Source organism: Mus musculus, chromosome 1, assembly GCF_000001635.26.
Source record: "Mus musculus strain C57BL/6J chromosome 1, GRCm38.p6 C57BL/6J".
Lineage (NCBI taxonomy): Eukaryota > Metazoa > Chordata > Mammalia > Rodentia > Muridae > Mus > Mus musculus.
This window is the reverse complement of record NC_000067.6, coordinates 24,574,905-24,597,905: the sequence shown is the minus strand read 5'-3', so window position 1 is coordinate 24,597,905 and position 23,001 is coordinate 24,574,905. Positions and strand designations below refer to the sequence as shown.

The 23,001-nt window shown below is 41.6% G+C and overlaps 1 protein-coding gene and 1 pseudogene across 7 annotated transcripts in view; both read left to right on the top strand.

The window, feature by feature from the left end:
- Positions 2,417-3,975, top strand: Tubb4b-ps2 (tubulin, beta 4B class IVB, pseudogene 2; annotated as a pseudogene).
- Positions 9,984-23,001, top strand: part of Col19a1 (collagen, type XIX, alpha 1) — a 330,240-nt gene continuing 317,222 nt past the window's right edge. For 3 of the 7 annotated variants that reach the window (XM_030245411.1, XM_006495646.4, XM_006495644.4), the window contains exons 1-2: positions 10,171-10,933; positions 22,447-22,573. In XM_030245411.1, the coding sequence (XP_030101271.1) occupies positions 10,892-10,933; positions 22,447-22,573 (169 nt within the window). In that variant the 5' untranslated portion in view covers positions 10,171-10,891. Of the gene's footprint in view, positions 11,944-22,446; positions 22,574-23,001 lie in introns of all 7 variants that reach the window. The other 4 variants (XM_006495645.4, XM_006495643.4, XM_006495642.4 and 1 more) reach the window with 4 other exon arrangements.

Genomic DNA, 23,001 nt, shown 5'->3' with positions numbered 1-23,001 from the left:
TCCCAAGTAGATATCCCTTATTACCAAATGAAGCCTCCAGTTCCAGAGCTGTGTGACCTCTAATTGAGTTACTGGCCCCAAAGCGGCCCATGGGAACTCTCAAACAACCCAGACTACTGGTTGTGCTCTACAAATTAATAGGAAAGTCCTATTGCTGAAGACAACACCTAGGCAACTAATTGAACATTAAGAAGTCAAGCTGGTGGCTACATAGAGTCTTCATTTCTACTGGCTAGTATTTATGGTACTGGGAGGGACTCTGCCCACTACCAGAGGAGAAAGGTAATCACCATTCCAGCTACAAACCCTGCAATCTACGGTGGTGACATGCTTGCAAGATGTGCTGGTTCAAAACTTGTGGGAGCAACCAACCATGATATGACTGGATTTAAGGTCCACCCCCTTAAGATTGAACTCATCCATCCCTGGGTAGAAAAGAGTCTGAGACAAGTTAGACCACGGACCTAGGGAAAACCCAAATATCACTGTTAGGCTAAAGGAAAGTAGCGATACCGTGACTTCTAGTGACATTCTGCTACACTCGTTGATCAGTGTCTTGCTCAGCCATCATTAGGAAAGTTACCTCCTGCAGCAGATGGAAACAAATACAGAGACCCACAGCTGAACAATGTGCAGAGAGTGAGAGACCTTGAAACAGTCTTAAATGGATGTCTCCATCAAATCCCTCCCCTCAGGTCCCTGAAAATTTTGAAGAAGAGGAGGTAGAAAGATTTTAAGAGCCAATGGGGGTGGAAGACTCCAAGGAAGCAGGCCTCCTGGATATGACAATCATGGCCTCACTGAGACTGTGGCAGCACACACAGAACCTCATGGATCTGACCAGTGCTGAGAAGGAAAGTGCACACAAGTCTCCATTTCTAAGTCAGAAGCTACCTTCAGTTGATACCTGCTCACAAAGGAAAATTAGTTTTCTACGTGGAGTCTCAGAGGGAAGCCAAACTACTCTTAAGGCCAGGCTTTATGCCTGCAGTAGATGGTCAACACAAATCGAATTCAATGGCGTTTTTAGAGGTTTTCACATATGTTATTATTCCAAAATAATCATTCTTCTATCAGCCAGCTCTCTTCAGATCTGACAGAACTATTGGTAGCCATTTTAAAGAACCCAGCTGGAAACATACAAGCTCAGCCTAGACAGAAGAACCTCAATTATGAGATTCCTGGGCAATAATAAATGATTACCATTTTCAACTACTGGGCCTGGAGTTAGCTTATTACCCTGTAATAAATTACACTGGTGGACAGATTGAACATTTCCTGAGACATCATCTACTAACGTTCTATTAGTGTTTGATCAGAAACCACTACCATTTGACTGACCTTGATGGAGCAAGTCAATCCTTTCTCTGAATCTTAAGACACTTGGACCGAGGTAGCACAATTCAATTCCTAAGTTCTATAGTTAGAATTTGAGATGCTTCTGAAGGGCTACATATTATGTGTGTAGTCTCCAGCCATGGCACTACTGGGAGACAGTAGAAAATTCTAGAGTAGAGCCTAGAAAGAGACCAGATGTCATGATTAAAGGGATGCTTTCAATGGGCTTGATAATTCCCAGCCACAAGAAGGTGAGCAGTTTGCTCTATCATGTATCCTCCAGCCAAAAAAGCACTGTCTCGCTACCTGAAACCAACAAAGACAACTGTCTATGGACTGAAACCTGGATCATTGTGAGCCAAAATCATCTTCTCTTTCTCATTAATTTTATCATCTTAGATATGTGTTACAGCAACAGAAAAGATGACTACCACACTGGACAAACACAGCAGAGGCTTATTTCTCACAATTCTGGATGATGAGACATCCAAGATTAAGGCAAAAGTAGATCCATTGTAAAAGTTCTGCGTCTTACAAAAAATGGAACAGAGACTGAAGGAAAGGCCATCTAGAGACCACCCCACCTAGGGGTCCATCTCATCTTCAGACACAAACTCTGATACTATTGTTGATGCCAAGAAGCGCTTGCTGATAAGAGCATAGTATGGCTGTTCCCTGAGAGGTTCTACCAGCACCTTACCAATACAGATATAGATACTCACAGCCAACCACCACACTGAGCCCGGAGCCCCAATGGAAAAAGCTAGAGGAAAGACTGAAGGAGTTGAAGGGAATTGCAACCCCATACGAAGAACAATATCAACTAACTGGACAACCCAGAGCTCCCAGGGATTAAACTGCCAACCAATGAGTACATATGGAGGGATCCAGGGATCCAGACACATATGTAGCAGAGGATGGACCTGTCTGACATCAGTGGGAGGGGATACCCTTGATCCTGTGGAGGTTTGATGCCGCATCATAGGGAGGGAGATGCTAGAGAGGTGAGGCTGGAGTGGATGAGTGGGTAGAGGAGCACCCTTATAGAGACAAATGGGAGGGGTAAGAAGAGGCATGGGGACTCTGTGCGCCTTCTCCTCCCGAAGTGCTCCTCTTCTACAACTGTTCCGCGGCGGCTGCCGCCATGAGGGAGATCATGCACCTGCAGGCTGGGCACTGCGGCAACCAGATTGGCGCCAAGTTCTGGGAGGTAATCAGCGACAAGCATGGCATTGATCCCACTGGCACTTACCACGGAGATAGCGACCTCCAGCTGGAGCGCATCAACGTGTACTACAACGAAGCCACCAGTGGAAAGTATGTGCCCCGTGCCGTGCTTCTGGACTTGGAGCCGGGAACCATGGACTCTGTGCGTTCAGGGCCCTTCGGGCAGATCTTCAGACCTGATAACTTCTTCTTTGGTCAGAGTGGGGCTGGGAACAACTGGGCCAAGAGGCACTACACAGAAGGTGCAGAGCTGGTTGACTCGATGTTGGACATTGTGAGAAAGGAAGCTGAGAGCTGTGACTGCCTACAGGGCTTCCAGCTGAACCACTCCATGGGTGGGGGGACTGGGTCTGGGATGGGTACCCTCCTTATCAGCAAGATCTGGGAGGAGTACCCAGACAGAATCATGAACACCTTCAGTGTGGTACCTTCCCCCAAGGTGTCGGACACAGTGGTTGAGCCCTACAATGCCAGCCTTTCAGTCCACCAGCTGGTTGAAAACACAGATGAGACCTCTTGTATTGATAATGAAGCACTCTAGGACATCTGCTTCAAAACCTTAAAGCTGACCACACCCACTTATGGTTACCTGAATCATCTAGTGTCTGCCACCATGAGTGGGGTAACCACTTGCCTGCGATTCCCTGGCCAGCTAAATGCTGACCTGCGGAAACTGGCTGGTAAATATGGTGCCCTTCCCTCGCCTGCACTTCTTCATGCCTGGCTTTGCCCCCTTGACCAGCCGGGGAAGCCAGCAGTACCGTGCCCTGACAGTTCCTGAGCTCACCCAGCAGATGTTTGATGCCAAGAACATGATGGCTGCCTGTGATCCAAGACATGGGCGCTACTTGACTGTGGCTGCCGTGTTCAGGGGCCGCATGTCTATGGAGGAGGTGGACGAACAGATGCTTTGAACAGAACGTCCAAAACAAGAACAGCAGCTACTTTGTTGAGTGGATCCCCAACAATGTGAAGACAGCTGTCTGTGACATTCCACCTCGGGGCCTAAAAATGTCTGCCACCTTCATTGGCAACAGCACCGCTATTCAGGAGCTGTTCAAACGCATCTCAGAGCAGTTCACAGCCATGTTCCAACGCAAGGCCTTCCTACACTGGTACAAAGGTGAGGGCATGGATGAGATGGAGTTCACTGAGGCTGAGAGCAACATGAACGACCTGGTGTCTGAGTACCAGCAGTACCAGGACGCTACAGCGGAGGAAGAGGGAGAATTTGAGGAGGAGGCTGAGGAGGAGGAGGTGGCTTAGAGCTGTCTTAGTCACTAAAGCATGGGAGCAGTGTGAACTCTTTATTCATTCACAGCCTGTCTGCTAGCCATGTCCACTGTGCATTTGCTGTCCGGTGATCTGACATCACTTGTACAGATACCACCATTAAAGCAATTTATAGTGGGGGAAAAAAAAAAAAAAAGAAGAGGTATGGGATGGGGGGGGGGAGGGGGGATGGGGAGGGGTAACCAGGAAAGGGGATTTCATTTGAAATGTAGATGAATAAAATTATTAATTAAAAGGAAGTACTGCATCTTTATAGGTTACTGCTTTCTTGCTGTATCTCCACATGATGGAAAGGCCAAGGGTCTCCTTACAGGCTTCTTTTATAAGAGTATTAATGTTTGGAGGCTGATTATGGGATGGATCCCCTGGTGTGGCAGTCTCCAGATGGTCCATCCTTTCGTCTCAGCTCCAAACTTTGTCTCTGTAACTCCTTCCATGGGTGTTTTGTTCCCAATTCTAAGAAGAGGTAAAGTGACCACACTTTGGTCTTCGTTCTTCTTGAGTTTCATGTGTTTTGCAAACGCAGACACTGTCGCATACACCAGCAAGACTTTGCTGAAAGGACCCTGATATAGCTGTCTCTTGTGAGACTATGCCGGTGCCTGGCAAATACAGAAATGGATGCTCACAGTCAGCTATTGGATGGATCACAGGGCCCCCAATGGAGGAGCTAGAGAAAGTACCCAAGGGGCTAAAGGGGTCTGCAACCCTATAGGTGGAACAACATTATGAACTAACCAGTACCCCCAGAGCTCCTGTTTCTAGCTGCATATGTAGCAGAAGATGGCCTAGTCAGCCATCATTGGGAAGAGAGGCCCCTTGGTCTTGCAAACTTTATATGCCTCAGTACAGGGGAACACCAGGGCCAAGAAGTGGGAGTGGGTGGGTAGGGGAGTGGGGGGGGGCATGGGGGACTTTTGAGATAGCATTTGAAATGTAAGTGAAGAAAATACCTAATTAAAAAACGATTATTAAAATGCTATAAAAAGAAGAGTACTAATGTTGTTCAGGAGGGCTCCACTATTATGAACAGATAATTGCTCAAAGGTACATCTCTTTGAGCTACAAGGATGCTCCTCTACACGATTAGAATTTCAATATGAGTGTATCAGGGTCACACATTTTCTGACTGTCATTTTCTGCTTTGGCAAGTAGCAGGCTCCTGAACTATTCAGCATCCCCAGGGCTGGCGTGATGTCACTATAACAGAAGCAATTCAACACTGTCCACGCTGGAGACAGGATTGCCATAAAGAGGTCTTGCAGGCAGTTAGTGAAATAAAGCCTTTGAAACATAATGGGCTTAGGAAATTTCGCCATGGCTATCTGAAACTTTTAAATGTATGGTGATGTTTTAATTAAGAGTAAAACAGATGTAGGCCAGGTGTGGTGGCACACACCTTTAATTCCAGCACTGACAGGTGAATCTGTGAGTTCCAGGCCACATATGACTACATAGTGAGATGACCTGTCTTAGAGAACAATATCTCCAACATAAGGGAGGGGATGTGTGATAAAACACACCCATATAGAAAAAGAAAACAATACATAGGTTTTGGATAACACTTGAAGTGATTTAAAACATGTATAGAGTTATAAATTTTTATTATTTTTCACTTGAAAAGGCCTTGGAAACATAAAAGTTTATATTTGGAACAGGTAAAAATGATCTTGGGGTAACATAATTTGATAGCAAGAATGTTCTCAAATATTGGAAAAAATAGGTTATTCTGGACTCAGTGATGGAGATCAGAGTCTAGTTAAATTTTCTAACTCTGTGTTGATGCCTTAACTGAATCCTCAGCTGAGAGAGGCTATTTGCCCAGTTTTGTGTCTCATAATTCTCATTCTCTATTAGGCAGTTTTCACCATGAACAATACTTGGCAATCTCTCTAGAAATGGAATCTTGACTTTATGAGGATCATTGGTCAAGCGAAACAAGTTTTGAATGAAAATCCAATGACCCCTAAGGGACTTTCAGTGTAAATAGTCACAATTTTGTGGACATGAGCCTGCCTAATATATAAGCAGATTAATCACTTATGATGTTCCAACATTGAATTACCACTGAAATTATTTTGTAGGCAGAACGAGTTGCTTAAGAATGTTCAGGAATCCCAACAAAGGTCAATAAAAGTTTACTTTTATCCTTTAAGAATAGTAAGAGACTAAATAGTATTGTGTTCTAATTTTCATAATGAAAATTAATTTTGACGTAGGAACAAGAAAGTGCATACCATGACATTTCAGACTAGGGACAATCTTGCCTTGATGCACTGCCCTGCTCACAATCCCTACTCTGGGAGGCTTTTTAAAGTGAGAATAATTTGTCCTGTGATTTTTATCAGTGAAGTAATATAATTTCCTCAGCTAGAAGGAAAAATATGGGCCTCCTATTTTTTCACATATATTGAGACTCCCAGTCTATATTTGCAATTCAAAATTGTATGCCCTTGATGATTTGACCTCTACAGGACTTCTTTCAAGAAATATTTGAAAACTATTTTATGAAGAAGAAGAAGATTGCTTCATTTTACTGTGAAATACTGGAAATGAGAAGACACAGATCCAGGCTTCAGGAAGCTTGCAGTCAACCAGACAGACAGGCTTGGAAATGTGTTAAAGGGCCACAGATTGTCACTGAAGCAGCGCGCACTGTACACCAGGCTGTACAAGGTGGGGGAGGGTGTATGTCAAGGGAGCTGGCAGGAAGGGCATCACGGTAACCGTGACACCTAAATAATCCTTGACTGATGGGCAGAATTTCACATTTCAGCTAGAGGCAGCAGTGTGAGGGAACATTAGACATACTCTTCTTACGGTTCCAAGTCAATGAATTGGATTGTGCCGACTGTCAATCAAGCAGAACACGTAAGAGTTGATTGAGATACAGTTTAGTATCTCGAATTCTAGGAAAAACTATTTTAATTGGCAGGAAACAAGAAACCTCATGTTTTGTCAACAGAGACATGTGCCCTTTCCCCTTGGTTGATGCTTTCAGCAAACATTTTTATTAATAAGATGGTAAGTTTAAAACTTTACAAATAAGTTAAGTGTGATGCCCTTCCAGGAACTAAGATCATGGAGTGATTGGGGCATGTAATTATTTAGATTGACAAAAAAAAATTGGTTTTATTTTATCTACTAAAAATTTAAGTTCTTGTCATGTGGTTCTTCTTGGAAGTCTCTTAGGCTTTCATCTCTGTTTGCTCATGGCGCTTCGCATATTCTCTTCATGTTATAAATTACCCATGTGAGTGTGTGTTCCTGCCAAATGTCAACACCCAGAGTTAGGGCTACGTCAAACTCATCTCTGTATTCAGAAGCCATTTGAAGTAGACGTTAAATGATTAGATGGTTTGATTAACAGCTGCTTCCTAGGGAATTCACTAGACACAATTTAAATGGATTATGCCACATAGTGGTTTATATCTCTAATGCTCTTATTGGATTAAAGAAAAAAGTACTAACAAGGCCAATTTCTTGACTCCCTTAAGACCATAGTTTCATTAACAGACCCAAGGCAGAGCAACACATACTGTTAATGTTTTTGTTATAGAAGGGTTACATGCGCACTATAGAAACCTCATATGTTACAGATAAGCAAAGGAAAGAAAACCCCTATAATCCTAACCCAGAAATAACCAGAGTTACTGTTTTAGAGGAATTTACAATGCGATTGGCACCCACTCCACCCTGCCTTTTTCTTCATTTTCAATGTACAAGACTAAGTTGCCCTTTAGCAAGACTGAGCTATTATATACGTCTCTCATTGTTGAGAAGCCTCTTTGCCTCTGCCAACATCACACACAAAAACTAATATTTAATCCTGCCAAAATAGGTGAAGAAAAAAATTAATAAATGCATATTTCTTCAAATTCTAATTAAGTTAAACACTTCATTATGAGTTTGTGGAATACTTCTATTTCCGGGTAATTTTTCTCTCTGTTTATTTGTTACCTCGTGGCTCTTTTTTTCTACCAGGGCATGCCACTCTGTTACTATGAAATTGTTCTGGAGAACTTAACACATGTTACCAAGCTGTCCCCATGACTAGGCCAGTCACTTGTCTTTTATCATATTTCCGCTCGGTGTCACTGATCCCAGGGAGAGGGACTAAGAAACCAAGAGAAAGATGCAGCTGTGATCCCATCCTGCAGTCACTTGTAAACTGAGTACACGTCATGAATTAGAGTCTTCCAGGAAAGGAAGCAAAGAGAGAGGCGAGCCTTAGAATATCAATTTCTGTGGGATGAGAACTTTTCAGAAACAGTGGCAAAACAGACCTTAAAATTAGTAGATTTCCCTAGCCGGCTTTGAACTAATTTAGGACTAATACGAATAAGGACAGCACACTGTAATACTGGCCCAGAAAAGATATAATGAAAGTGCATTTGAGCAATGGCAAGTCAGGTTTGGTAATTACAGTCAACAGTAAGGTCTTTTCAACACTGTGGATGCATTGAGCCATTTCCACGGGGCATGCATGAGAGTCATGTATGGCTGTGCCCTGAAAACTCAATAAAGAATGAACACTCTTATGGTTTGGTAACTAAGAAATTAGCTGGGGGCAATGCTGAAATTCTTTCTTCTTGGGGAAAAAAAGCGGGGGTGGGGGCGTGGGGAGAACTATGAAGGACAAAAGTAAAAGAAGCAGCAAAGCTGAGAGCCCAGAAAAGAGCAGAAACTGAAGAGAGTGGGAAGCGAAGTTTAAAAGAGACACAGTAACTCTCAACTACTTTCCCCTCAGAAGTAGCTTCAGAATCCAGGGGATCATTTATAGTTGTATTTGATGTAGATAAATAAAAGGTGCGTGGTTTCATGGTCTTGCTACCTGAAGTCACTTTAAAATTCAACAAAAAGTATTTGATAAAACCTCAAACCTATGGGCATAATAGGTTGGGATCATAAAAGCAGTCTAGGTTCAAATCGTTTCTGGAAAAAAAGGAAGAAAGGAAAGGAAAAAAGAAGGACAGATGGATGGATAGATGGAAGGAAGGAAAGGAGAAAGGAAGGAAGGAAGGAAGGAAGGAAGGGGGCTGTCTTCACAGGCGTGTTTAGAACACAGAGCATAGCTGATAACAGTTTTAAACCTGATTCATTCCTTTCTCAAGGTATCCAAAAATTTGTCTCTTCAGTGTTATAAGTAGCAAAGGAGAATTGTGACAAAGAAACAAAAATGTGCTTAGCTACTTCATGAGCAATTTAAAGGTTGAGAAATTATTGAAACAGTGGAGTAAAATTCATCGGCTTGACCTACAGTTTCAAAGTTTATTTTTAAAGAGTATTAATCTGATGCAAATAGCTAAATTGAATAGTCTGGACAATAAATCCTGGGCATAAAATGCATATATAAAAATATAACTGACAAACGAGGAAACAAATTCAATTAGGATACTTGAGCAAATGGAAAGGTTCACCAGATGCCTAGGGAAGGCTTAGGAATCCTGTCTTTAAATGGGCAACTGAGCCGCTGGACTCACGTGATGCCTTTTCCTTTGGCCTCTTTCCACAGTCAACCAAAAATTCGTGAAGGAAAGCACATGAGGAGGGAGACACATTGTATGGCTTGAAATTCTGACAGAAACGTGGTTCATGGCAGTTTGTGAATTCTCACACTTCAGTGTTCTGTTTTCTTTGGGAATAGGCAGGTTACAAACCCACTGGTTGATGCTGTAATGGTCTTCCTCCAAAGAGGTGAAAATGAGCTATTTAAAAATTTGTTCTGAGCATTTTAAAATCTTTGCCACTGTGGTCTTGTCGTCTTTGGACTGGGAATCTCACTAAGTGAGACTTATGTCTTTGAGGTAACACTCTAAGGTAATGATTTCCATTCTTATGGATTAATAATACATATTTTCTCTCCAACTGCGGCAACACACAACTAAAAGAAGTTAAGCATTGTTTAACCTGTGGGTTAATCTTACAAATTCTAGTGTTTTTAAAAAAATCACACACTATATGTATATAAATATATGTGTATGTTTACTATGAATGAATATAAATCTGAATATAGACACATAATACTATATATATGTATGTATATACTTACTGTAGGTGTATATGTACTGCTATACCCACCCCCTCCACATATTGAAAGAGATCTCGAAGACTTACAAGACAGATATTTATAACACCAGACTATTGAAGCATAATATATTTAACAGTCACAACATACCTTTATGGATGTAGACACAAACCTACATAGAGAACGATGATTAGAATGCAAGCTGACTTGATTAACTTTAGATAAACTCAAGAAATAGAAGTGCAAAATAAAACATACACGATACCCTTTTTTATTTTTAGCTCGACTGTTAAAAAGCCAATTATCTACCTGTGAATGTATACCACGCACTGCACCGCACCGTACTTTGAGGACACTTCATAGTCAGAAGTGAGAAAGCGTCTGCCCCCAACTGTCATTGCCGCTATGAAATTGCTATTAAAACAGAAACCTGAAAGACTTAGTACCCAGCTCTGTGTGATCAAGGAAAACCTGGGCATGAGTTGGCTGAGGACTGTCTTGCTGAGTCCTCCGTGCTCACCGAGTGGGAGGGTCACACTGAAGGGACGAATAAGGGCAGAGATGCGTCCCGCTTCCACTCGCTGGGAGCTGGAGCGGGCCACTCCGCGGCGGTGCGGCAGCCCTGTCCGGACTCCACCGCGCCTCCCAGGGGCTCTGACACCAACCCAAGGTAAGCTGCGCAGCTCTGCCACATTTTGCTTGATGTTGCCTTCACAAGCCCGGTCTCTGCCATATGCTGTATTTCTGGTCATTTGCCTGCATCTGCTTTTAAAGAAAATGTCACAACCGTACTGCACAAGTGCACATATTTCGAGGGGAAAATCTGCCCACCTGCATTCCCACGCGGAGACGAGGGGACCGAGTGCATTTGGCCAGATCAGGCCACTTTGACACGCTGCCTATAATGTGGCTCGTGTTTGTGCGTCCAGGTCACGCGGGCTCGCGCGTTCCACTTTAGTTCTCGGTGGATTTTCTGGTTGGGTTTGGGAAGCAGAAGTGTATGCGATGCTGATGCGGATGGAAGGCACGCGAGCTATGGAAGAAGGGGTAAACGAACAGAGCAAGCTACGAATGCTGTGGGGCTGTGGTCTCTAGGGTTGGATGCTGTAACCGGGAGAGGTGAAAGCCAGGACGCAAAGCTCGGACGCTCGTGTACCCGGTGGAGTTACCCACTTCGACCCGCGCGGGGGTCCCAAGCCCGGCTTAGGCTGTCGCGGAGGAGGATCCGGGTCTGGTCCCGGAGTACCTGGCCCTGTGTCTCCTTCAACACGCAGAGTGCGCAGCGCGTCCAGCCGGAGCGCAGCCGCTGTCCCCGCTGTCCTCGCAGCCGCGGCCGCCGCGGGGACGTCAGGGTCCCGGCGCAAAGGGCCGGCGCCTCGCCTCCGCCCGCGGCCCTCGGCTCTGCGGGAATCCGGCCGGCGCCGCAGCCACCGCCGCCTGGAGGAGGGAGGCGGCGCGCATGGTCCTGGAGAAGTTTGTTGGCCCGGAACCAAGCGCGCCACTGCACAAGCCAGCTCCTTTGAAGCAGGCGGGAGATGAAGCTTAACCTTACCCCAGCTAGGTCGTGGAGGGCTCTGGAACTAGTTGAGTGGGTGGGCAGGTTACCCACGTGGGCCCCGTGCCATGGGGGACAGAGGGGAACGCATGGTGGGTCTCGGAGGACAATGGACTCGGCAATGGAGAGAATGGGACCCAGATGCTGAAAATATATACTTTTAATAGAACCATCCAGGAATTGCGACAGTGGGTGATGTGAGATCTAGAGTGAGTGAGCTGGGAGATGGAAGGGTAACAGAAATAAATTGTGCAGCCTCCACCCACCCCATCACCAATTCAGACTACTTACTTCCAACCTCTCCTTGGAGAGGAGGTCTGAGGAGCAAAAGGGATGAGAGAGTACTAGAGGCGCTTTAGAAGAATATACATCTGCCCACCCCCACTCCCACTAATCAGAGCTAAGGAAAGCAACACTCCTGTACAAATCAAGGACTACAGTTGTTCTTTAAGGGAGGAAGAAGCCTGGCCGAGAAGGGTGGCCTTTAGGTTCTCCTGAGTAGGTGAGCAAAGCCCGTTGGGCTCTTTCTAAGTAGAAAGCTCTTCACCAGGCGCCTGCAAAGGAGGTACCGGGATATCGCCGTGTTTTCATGGTGCAAATTGTAAGTTCTCAGGCCTGAGATGAATGGATGGGATTTTCTGATAGGGATAATTCTTCAGGGTGGAAAGAGGTAGCCGCTAGGAATAGGAAACTCATTCTCTGGAGGGTTTGACCAGAATGATTTCCCTAAGTGTTAAGAAAACTAAGTAAGGTGTCCCAGAAAAAAAAAAAAAAGTTCCAACAGTAGAATAGGACAGGAGAGCCGCTGCATATGGACAGGTACAGAATAGCCAAAGGAAGGGAAGGAAGCCACGTGCAATTATATTTGCATCTGAATTTTTGTTATCTCCAAGTTCTTTCCAAACAGACGAAAGCCCATAGTGCTCATCAGAAATGAAACCTTTCCATCTATTTTTCTGGTCCTGCATTTTAATCTCCCTTGCTGAAATTTCTGTTCATTTTCTGAGGCAGCAGAAACAGGCTGCGTCCTGAATGGCTCTAGAGACAGAAGGAAATATGGATAGAAACTATAGGAATGGGACTACGTGGAGGTTCAAACGAAGGATGAGCAACAAGCAGGGATAAAAGGTCGTGGAGCTGTAGATAACCTACTATGCAGCCCGGAAGTAAAACGGTGTCGTGGAAGACCGAGTGAAGGGGATGCGTTGAGTTACTCCAGGCAGGCCTTCTTGAGAACTTGTGCCTCAAAGAGGCAGAGGATAAGCAGGTTTAACAGAGGAGAGCACGAAGGGAAGACAGAAGGAGAGGCACGTGACAGCTTAAAGGTGTCGAGGGATGAGCGATGCGGGGTAAGACTGAAAGCACAAGTTAGGTGAAGTCTAAGATGAAGAGAGCTGATGATACCTGCAGAGAAGAGACTGAGAGGGGAGGGTGAGAAGCAGAGGGTGCTGTATGCTGTTGTATGGACCAATAGTAAGACAACCAGGTGAGGAAGCCATATACTGAATCTAAGGGCAAGATGGTGAGAATAGGCATATTCTATTCACCCTGTAGAATGTGAACGGAAAACACCTCTTAAGAATGTTCTATCAGAAAGCCAAGAGCCATTCAGATAAAAAATACACTGAAAAAGACGGGTGAATTGGGAAAATATACAAAGCTATCAATATGAAATTCTAAATGGCATTGTATCTTAGGCCGGGATTTGCCTATGGAAAACAGAACCAGAGCTTGTAATCAGAGAGTAGTGGAGGGCGGCTGGAGTTGTTGATATTTAGGGTATCTGAACAGCTAGTGCTTACAGCTGTCATTCAGAGAGGTACGTCAATAAAGCAGACACACAGTCAAGAATAGAGAAAACTGCTTAGGTATGTCCAAATAGAATTTTCCGGTTGACGTCTTCAGGGAAGTGAACACTATTTTTGAAATGAAAGGAGAATATCTATGGGACCTTGAAGTATTTGGGCAAATTCTTCAGTAGTACAAATGTTAGCAGTCAAGGAGTATGCTTTCTGTCGGGGCAAAGATCAACTTCAACACTATTACTATTTTGGAATCTCATTAAATCACATTCACCAAGCCTTCTAGCGATTTTTTTTCTCTACTTCCCTACAATTTCTTATTTCATATGTATCCTCCTACAAATATTAAGCAGTCTGAGTCTCACTGTATTGACTAATAGATCTTAATATTTGTTTCACTTTCATCTAAAAAAATTGCCCAAGACTGCATTCCTTCTTCCAACTGGTTGCATAGCTACCTACAGGAGGTAGGTTTCCCGGAGACTAAGGAATAAAAGGTAACAGTTTATGTTTCTTTAAGAGGATAAGTAGAGTGGAGACAATGTAAGAAAGCGATTACTGCTTAGTACAGACTGCAAAGACGAGTAGTGGAGCTCAGTCAGCCTGCAAGGCAGCGGATAGTGAACTGCTTGAGATGGCATTCACAGAATACACAAAAGTGGCTTTTGAACTGAGAGTTGAAGGCACAGTAAGAGTGCCCAGATGGTGATAAAATTGGAGAGATGGTCCAGCAATAAATAAATAAGTACATAAGTAGATAATGTATGTATGTTTAGAAAGCACAATCAAGGCTACAGTTGCAGTTTAGAGGTAGAGAATATTCTTACTATGTACAAAGCCCTTATTTTGACTCCCAGAACATGCACTACCCATCCTAACCCCCAAATCGAGGCAGAAGAATGGCATTTGGGGGGTAATGTTAATAGTTTGATGGAAAAGTTTGGAAAGCAGTAGATAAGCAGAGAGCTGGAGAGATAAGACTTCACTGTACTAGAGCCTTATGTCCCTTGCTTCCAGCATACAATGAAATGCCACTGAGCATCTACAGGAGAGCCCTCACATGATCGGGCTGGTTTTAGAAACACAATATTAGCCAGGACTTCTCACACTTACCTGTAACCTGGCACTCACACTGGGAGGCGAGGCTAACACTAGTTTGAAGGAGTCCCTGGATACCTAGCAAAGCCTTGACAGGAGAGAGAGAGGAAGAGGGGGATGAATTTTCAGCAGCTGGGAGATGGAAATTGGGGAAGGGAGAGTGGAGGATAGGAGTCTAGTTAGAAGGCTGTTGTAACTTTCAGGACTAGAAATGGCCTCGAAGTAAACAAACTCTTTTCATAGTGAAAGTGTACACATTTTCAAAGGGCATGTTTTGGAAACAGATTTGACAGACTTCCCTCCAGGACTGAGGTGTATGAGATCGGGGTGAGGGTGAGGGGTGGGGTGGGGAGTACGGGTAAGGGTGGAGAAGGAACTAAAGATGATTCGGAACTTCTTATGTTCCTACTTTGAGAATATTTACAGCAAAAACATAAAGGAGAAAAGATTCCTGTGCAGTAAGTAAGAGGGTAGAAACGCTGCTTAAGTTTCGTGAGTTTTTCTATGAATCTATTTCAATTTCAATAATACAATAAATTTTGAAATTATACTGCACACCTATTCCAAAAACAGTTGTGTTTAATTATTAGCTTAGGATTTGAACTGTTTATGATAGCGTTTCCTTTCTTGCTGGCTTTTTTTGTTTCTTCATGAAAGATAGACTCTCAAGATTGACAAAAGAACAGATGTGTGGCACCTGTTGTTGTGCATATTTACACAATGCCACACTTCATCACAGCAGAACTAGGCTTTCCTGATGCCGGAGCACAGTCAAGAAAGTCTGATTGAAAAATCAATCATCCACCCTATTATTTAGCATTCCCTCTGGGAGGAATGCTCTGAAAATGTGGCTTCTTGCAGATGTTTCACAGGTCAAACATATTTCTCTCTCTCTCTCTCTCTCTCTCTCTCTCTCTCTCTCTCTCTCTCTCACTCACACACACACACACACACACACACACACACACACACACACCCCAAATCCTTTGTTGGAACAAATGGAATTTCTAACAAAAATGATTGTTTGAAAGAACAAATTAGATGTACCAATTTGAAGGACTTGAGATATTTAGAGCTTTTTCTAAGTTATTTTGTAACCTTTCTAACCTGCTGATTTGAAAGTTGAGCTATGTTACTTAATTATACAGTGTACATAAAATGAATCTGTATCTTCTCCCATCACTTTCTTCTTTGTGTTTATTTGTTTTTCTCTTTTTTAGGTGATGGCTCTCATGTCGTACACAGTCTCAAAGATGTCTGGTGAACTTGTAAAATGTTAATTGGCATAACAGTAAAAGTATTCATATGTGAAGGAGACTTGATTGGATTTGCTCAGGCATTCACTGACAGGCTTCTGAACAATTTCATCCAGCAAAACCCTATCATTCCAGCCACTGATCCATCCACTCCTTCACTGCTCTGTCTTCTTGTTCAGATTTCCTATCCTTCCTCTTGTTTTTTTTTTTTTCTTTTAAAGAAAGTATGTTTACTTTGTTCTCCTAGACCACACTGACACCAGGCACTTATTTACTTATTTATTGTTAGTTTTGTAAATGTGTATTGCATGAGTTTATGTATATAACATGCAAACATGTACCCATAGAACCTAGACACCCTTAGTCTCCCTGGAACTGGATTTACAGCCAGCAATGAACTTCTTGATATAGATGCTGGGGACCCAACCTGGGTCCTCTCCAAGAGCAGGAAGTGATCCTAACTACTGCCTCATCTCTCAGCCCTGACACTAGTAACTTCTATTTGAATGTTGCTATATCCCCACCCAATTAAAGATCCATAATAAGGCTCTCGTGTCAGCAATTGAATGAAGGAGTAAAGTTTTCAATCGTTCCTTCCTTTGCTGCTTATGTTTTCTGTGCACAAATATATACTATCTATTAGAAAATATAACAAGAAATTCTTCAAGACCCATCATCCTTAAAATTCCTTAGGCTTTATAATTGCTTTAAAGATCTTGAGAAGTGAACTAAGGAAGTTTAAGAGACAGCATCCAAAACTAATCTGGTTGGCAAGGGGGTGGGGATAAGAGTGGGTTACAAGCAGAAATCAGGACCTAGTTCCTGCCATGGCAAAGGGAAATAGGCTGTAGGTAGTGCAACCTGAAGGATTTCAGAGGGTTTGTCTTAGCAGATCTACTGGTATCTCTGTGGGCTGGTCAGTGCTGTCATAAGTATGACATTACATTGTGTGGCACTGGATAGGAACTCTCAGGGCTCTGCTTGGGATCCCAGTAGGAGTAAGTGAATATTTATGAGCAACTAAGGGTCTGAGAGCTATGCCTTGCATGCTGCTGTTAAACAACACATAGTAACAACAAAAGCTTTTTGATCAAGCAAACCTGAACTTGATCCCAAGGCTCTGGGATAGATTGTTCTGTGAGCATTCATTTCTATGGAATAGGCCTCTGATTTCTAGCTTTATTACAAGGATTGGGGCCTTGAAAAAGGCTCTAACTTCCTTTTTCCGTCATGTGTGTGTTTTTTTTTTTGAGAGCGACTCAGTTCCTGAGGAGGCTTAACAATCACTCTTACTGGCTGAACCATCTTGCCAATCCAATTTGTTTGGGTAAAAGGAGAAAATGTGTGTTTTTAAAATCAATAATTTTAGTTTTTAATTTTTTTCAAATATTTAGATATACATTACATGATCTTCTTACTCTGTACCTGTTTTTTTAAAAAAAGAATTGTTTATTTATTTACTTATTTTATGGATATGGGTACACTGTAGCTGTGCTGATGGTTGTGAGCCATCATGTGGTTACTGGGAATGATGGTTGCTCGCGCCGGACAGCCTCACTATCTCCGGTGAGCCCCAGTCACTCCAGTGGGCCCTGCTCACTTTGGCCTAAAGATTTATTTATTATTATATCTAAGTACAGTGTAGCTGTCTTCAGACACACCAGAAGAGGGTGTCAGTTTTCATTACATATGGTTGAGCTACCATGGGGTTGCTGGGATTTGAACTCAGGACCTTTGGAAGAGCAGTCAGTGCTCTTAACCTCTGAGCCATCTCTCCAGTCCCTCTATACCCTGTTAATGTTAGAGGCAAGCATAGTTTACTTCTGAGCTATGAATATTAAAATATATACTATTCATAAAATATGTTTTATTTTAGAAAATGAGAACACATAGAACCAATACTTTCTGTATTGTTATTAAAAATATACTGTAGACATCTCTAATCCAGGTTTACCAGAAAGCCATTTAAGGTGCTAAGCAACTTCAGCTTCTGCATACATTATGTTGTGGTGTCACCTTAATCACTGAACTGGGAAGGATTTTGGCGGTGCCTGTCTTAAAGCTTTCTTGACCTGTGAAGAACAGCACACTAAGTAATATAACAATGGCTTGAAGTAATTTATAAAGCTACCTGATAATCCCCTTGCTGAGACCTGAGGGGATAAGGTAGAAAAGTGCCACATTCTGATAAGGGGTTTTGGTTAAAGCCAAGCATGAAGAACTCCAAGGTGGGAAACTAGGGAATGTCCAGCAGCCTGAGCGCCACCTGTGTCTGAGGGCAGTGACAGGAAAGAGGAAAAGGACAGGCTCAGACAGTGCTTCCCATTGCAATTTTATTTGGGACCAACCCAGCAAATAACTTATTAGAAAATTTAGAAAATATTGCTAGTGAAATGGAGAAGTGGAAAATGTAAATGAGATATTCAACTGGATAGAAGATAGACAGGTAGATGGATGGATGGATGGATGGATGGATGCATAGATAGATGATAGATAGAAAATGGATAGACGATGGAGTATAGACAGAGAGATTGATTGATTTATAGATTATAGATACATATATAGATCATAGATAGATGATAGACAGCTATATGATAGATGACAGAAAGATGATAGATGATAGATTATAGACAGATTGATTGATTTATAGATGATAAATGACAAATACATATATAGATCATAGATAGATGATAGTTATATGATATATATATATATATATATATATATAGGTAGATAGATAGATAGATAGATAGATAGATAGATAGATAGGCAGCAAACAGAGAGACAGAAGAAGTCAAGTAGGAAATAGTGGATCTGAAGGAAGATGAGAAGGGAGTCTAGGTACTGTGAAGTTAAAGAACCCAGTGACCATTTTCAAAGGGAGGAAGGCTTGGCTATTGGAAATTCCATAAGTGATTGAGTTAGGATGGAGAGTGAACAGATTCTTGCTTAAGTTTCTGCTGATCTTGCTGTGAGATAGTGGTCAGAGGCTCACACGTAAACATTTGATCAACTAAGTCATATGATCTTAAACTGAAAACACTTTTGATAAGTAAGGTTGATGCTAAATTCTGTCATTCTCTGAGCAGCTTAAGGAATTTGTTGGGCGATGTCAAGACTGAATTCATATGCTTGTGACTATAGCTTCTTTAATTCTTTGTTGTCATAATAGGAGCCAAAGTTGTGATGAAAGTGAATTTCTAAAACCATTTAACATTTTCACTTTTTAGATATGAAATCAACCTGAGTGAAAGAGGCAAGTGTACTGCAAATGAGACTAATTAGTCTATAGCAGATATAGCAGCAGATATCTTTAGAGTATGTAGTTCAATGCATACATGAATGTGACTTTCATACATTAAATAAGACATCTGCTCCTGGCTTAAAAGTGAATAAATCAAAACTTAAGGATGTTCTATAACTTGCATACAAGTGACAGAAACCACACAGGAGGCCAAGATTTTAATTATTATGTTTCAGTGCTAACTGATCAACTAAGAGAAAGCACAATCACAGAATCCCTGAAAATTTGATCAATATTTGATGTAGAATTTATTTAAGCTAGAATTCATTTGTTTAACAGTTACTGGCATACACAAAATAGTAGCTGTGATCAATTTGCAAGGTTGCATGAGGATCTTGACTCTGTTTATAGCTAGAATTCAAAATAAAGAAGGCATAAGAGCAGATGTTTCATATTTAGAGCTACACATAGAGCTTTAACATTGTAATCACCGCCTCTAGCGACTCATCCAGAAATATCTAAAATCTCGAATTAATTCTAAAATGCTGAATGGAGTGTTTGGCATTTGTATGTAGAACATCAAAGATGATAAAGGTTTTTTTCTCTAAAGAGAGTCTATTAACAGAAGTTAGACAATTGTGTGATGAGTTCTCACATATTTAGTTCTTCAATTAAACTGTGGATAGTACTAAATAAGTAATTTATGACTCTTGAATAGACATTTTTAAAAAAATTGTAATTGTCAAATAAAGAGAGGGATCCATTACATTTTCCTTGGAAGTTATTTCCATTTTAACTAATTAACTACACAGTAAAGTTAATTTAAACAATGTTTGACTTTTTGTAAGAGGGATCTAAAAATATTTTATTTGTATTATTTTGTATATATTTGGATGTGTTGCTTGCACTTATATCCACACAACATGTGTGTGCATGATGCCCACAGAGACAAAAATAGGGCATCAGATCACCTGGGATTGGAGTGACAGATCATTGTGGGTGCTAGGAATTAAACCTGGGTCCTCTGGAAGAGTAGCCAGTGCTCTTAATGACTGAGCCAAATCTCCATCCCCCTAGAGATTTTGTCTGCTGAGTATTTCATTGTAAGATCTATAGAGCAGGAATATAAATTCATAAAGGCAATGATGACATTACCAAAGCATTATAAAATGCACAATAAGTACTACACGTATAAGTTTCCTTTTAAACAGAATGAAAATTGCATATGTGCAGTGGTAAGTTTAGGAGTAAGGCTCAGTCCAATAACAAAATTGTTCATGTAAGATATGATGATGTCAATTAAGCCATGATATGTCAATATATTCCCAAATATATTGCCAATATTCCCAAACAGGGTCATGAATGATCACATCATGTTTAAAGTTCTGTATCATGGAATTTGATACCAAATGTATAATAATAAGAGAAAAATACAGTCCACTACATTTAAAAGTTTGTGTATGAAGGCATGCAGTCAGTAGACTGATAGGAAAACCCATGGTCTCTATTTCTTAGGAGAGAAATTTTGTATGGCATAAGCTGATAAAGAGTGTTTAAAAAATAATTTAAAAAGTACCAGCATGGTGTTCCTTCCCACCTTTGATGATTTATGTTCCAGATGAAAGACAAACACAGCCTTATATTTTAATATGCCTTAAGGAGCACAATAGCTGTGCAACTTTCTACCCTCCATGCTGTTAGCATCTACCTCTTATTGATAACCCCATTATTACTTTAATGTCACATCTTGGCTGCTCTAACTCCTATAAGTCAGGCCTCTGGGCCACATTCTCTTGGCCCCTAGCCCCAGCACTCTCCTTGCTTCTTTAGCCCGTAATGGACCCCGTGATGTCCCTTCTCTCTCTTCATGGTCTCTAGCCTGGGAAACTTAAACCCTATCTATATCTCTTCACCCCAACTGTTGGCTACTGGCATCTTTATTTAACAATCAGTATTAACTGCCAGCAGGGTCCCTCAGGCTATATGCAGACTCCAAATATTGGAGCCTAGCACTTAGTGATAGAATATAATCAGTATTAGGCCAACCCAAAGGGTCAAAATGCAGAATGTATGAAAATGTAACTTAATAACAGCTGACTGTGTTAAGAGAAAACAGGGAAAGATTCTGAGTCTCATCACCACAGAAATACAATGTATCTCTACAGAAATACATATGTTCACAAGGTACATAAAATATGTTTAGTATCACTCAGGAAAATACTAATCAAGACCACAGTGGGCCACCCTTTCATTAGTATGGTATCTATAAAAACTAAGGAAAATATCAATGTAACAGAGAGGATGGAGAAATCAACTCATCTGTGCACCACTAGTGGAAATGTGACTGGTGTGGGCGGTATAGAGAAACTGCACGGTGGCTCTTCAGGAAATTAAAAATATGAGAACCATACTGTCCACCCTGTGTTTTCTTCTTTGAGCATATAAACAAGAGAATTGTAACTGGGGTCTTAGACTGATCCTGTGCATCTCTTCACAGCAGCCAAGACATAGGAGCAAACAAATGTCCCTTGAGGAATGATGAACAAAACGAGCATCTGCAGACTGTATAGTATCACTAATAAACTGTTAGGATCTTATACTATTGGCTTGGAAACAGTTTAGTCAGTAAAGAGCTTGCTGCACAAATGCAGGGACCATCATCAATGCCCAGAACTCACTTGAAAAAATTGGGTGGTGATGTGAGCTGGTAAACCCAGCTCTGGGGAGAAGAGCTGGCTGGCCAGCTAGCCTACTCCAAGCAGAGAAAGTGAGCTGAATAAGAAACCTTGTCTCAAAAGAACAAGGTGGAGGGCTCCTAAGGGGTGATACCTGGGACTGACCTATGCCTTCCACACATACATATGTATATGTGCAGTCATAATCACATAAATTTACCTTTGGGTACACACACACACACACACACACACACACACACACACACACACGCGCGCGCGCACACACACACACACAAAACCAAAGATATTGTACTAAATGAAATAAAGTCACCAAATAAAGAAGACAAAAGTGGAATGACTCTGTGTATTTAAGATGCCTACAATAATTAAACTTCTAGCAAGGAACGCAAAGTGATATTTGAGGATTTGCAAAAAATGAGATGGCATGTTTTTGGTTAACAGGCATAGATTTTCAGTTCTATAAACTGACAAGAACTGTAAAGGTGGATGCGGCTGGGGATTGCAAAGCAATAGCAATGAATTTAATCCCACTGACATACATGCCTCTAAATGGATGGAATATGAATTTTATATTATACCTTACCACAAATTTTAAAATAAAAAGAAACAATCGTCTGTGCAATATATCTTTAAAATCACTAAAAAGGTGGGAGAAATTTAAGTGATAAGAAGCTGACTTTATGAGTAATCAATTGAGTAATCGACTAAGAAGGAATCCAGAACTATTTCCCAAGCACTCATAAAAATGAAAGTGTGTATTGAAACACTCAATTGCATGTTAGAGCATCATATACCCTGATATATAACTATATGGTATGTGGATATCAATTGATTTCTCCCTGCTGGTGATGATTTTGTGGCTGTGATGGAAAATACCAAACTTGAACTTGAACATTTCTGCCATTACAGATCTGTGGCCATTTGTTTCCATGGTTACAAGGCACAATGAGGCACACTGGCTCTTGGAAATTGTGGACCTGGGTGACAACCTTCCTGCTTCCTGCATGTACCTGTCTGACAGTCAGGGACAAGCCAGGTATGTGGGTCACCTCTCTACCTGATTGATTAATGTTATCTATAGTTCTTAAGCCATTAAAAAAATCCATCAAAGCAAATCTTATTAAGGTTGGAGAGGCCACAGATTAGCTTTACTGATAGAGACTAGAGAAATCAGTATTTTCTACTACTGACCTTCAGAGTAAGACCATGGCGAATTTCCAAACTTCATGTGCATGTTATCAAACTTTTGTCTGTAATTGAAACTTATAAATATGATTATATGCATGTATGCCTCTGTTCATACATCTGACATCATCTCACATTTTAGCCTTTAAAAATAATTTGTTCATGTTATAAGTCTACAAGCTCAGCACTAATTAGAACTAACAAGGACATGTCTACCTTTAATTAAGAAGAAGTGAAAAAGAGACTCAGAAGTGTAAAAAGAAATAGAGTTTAATTGCA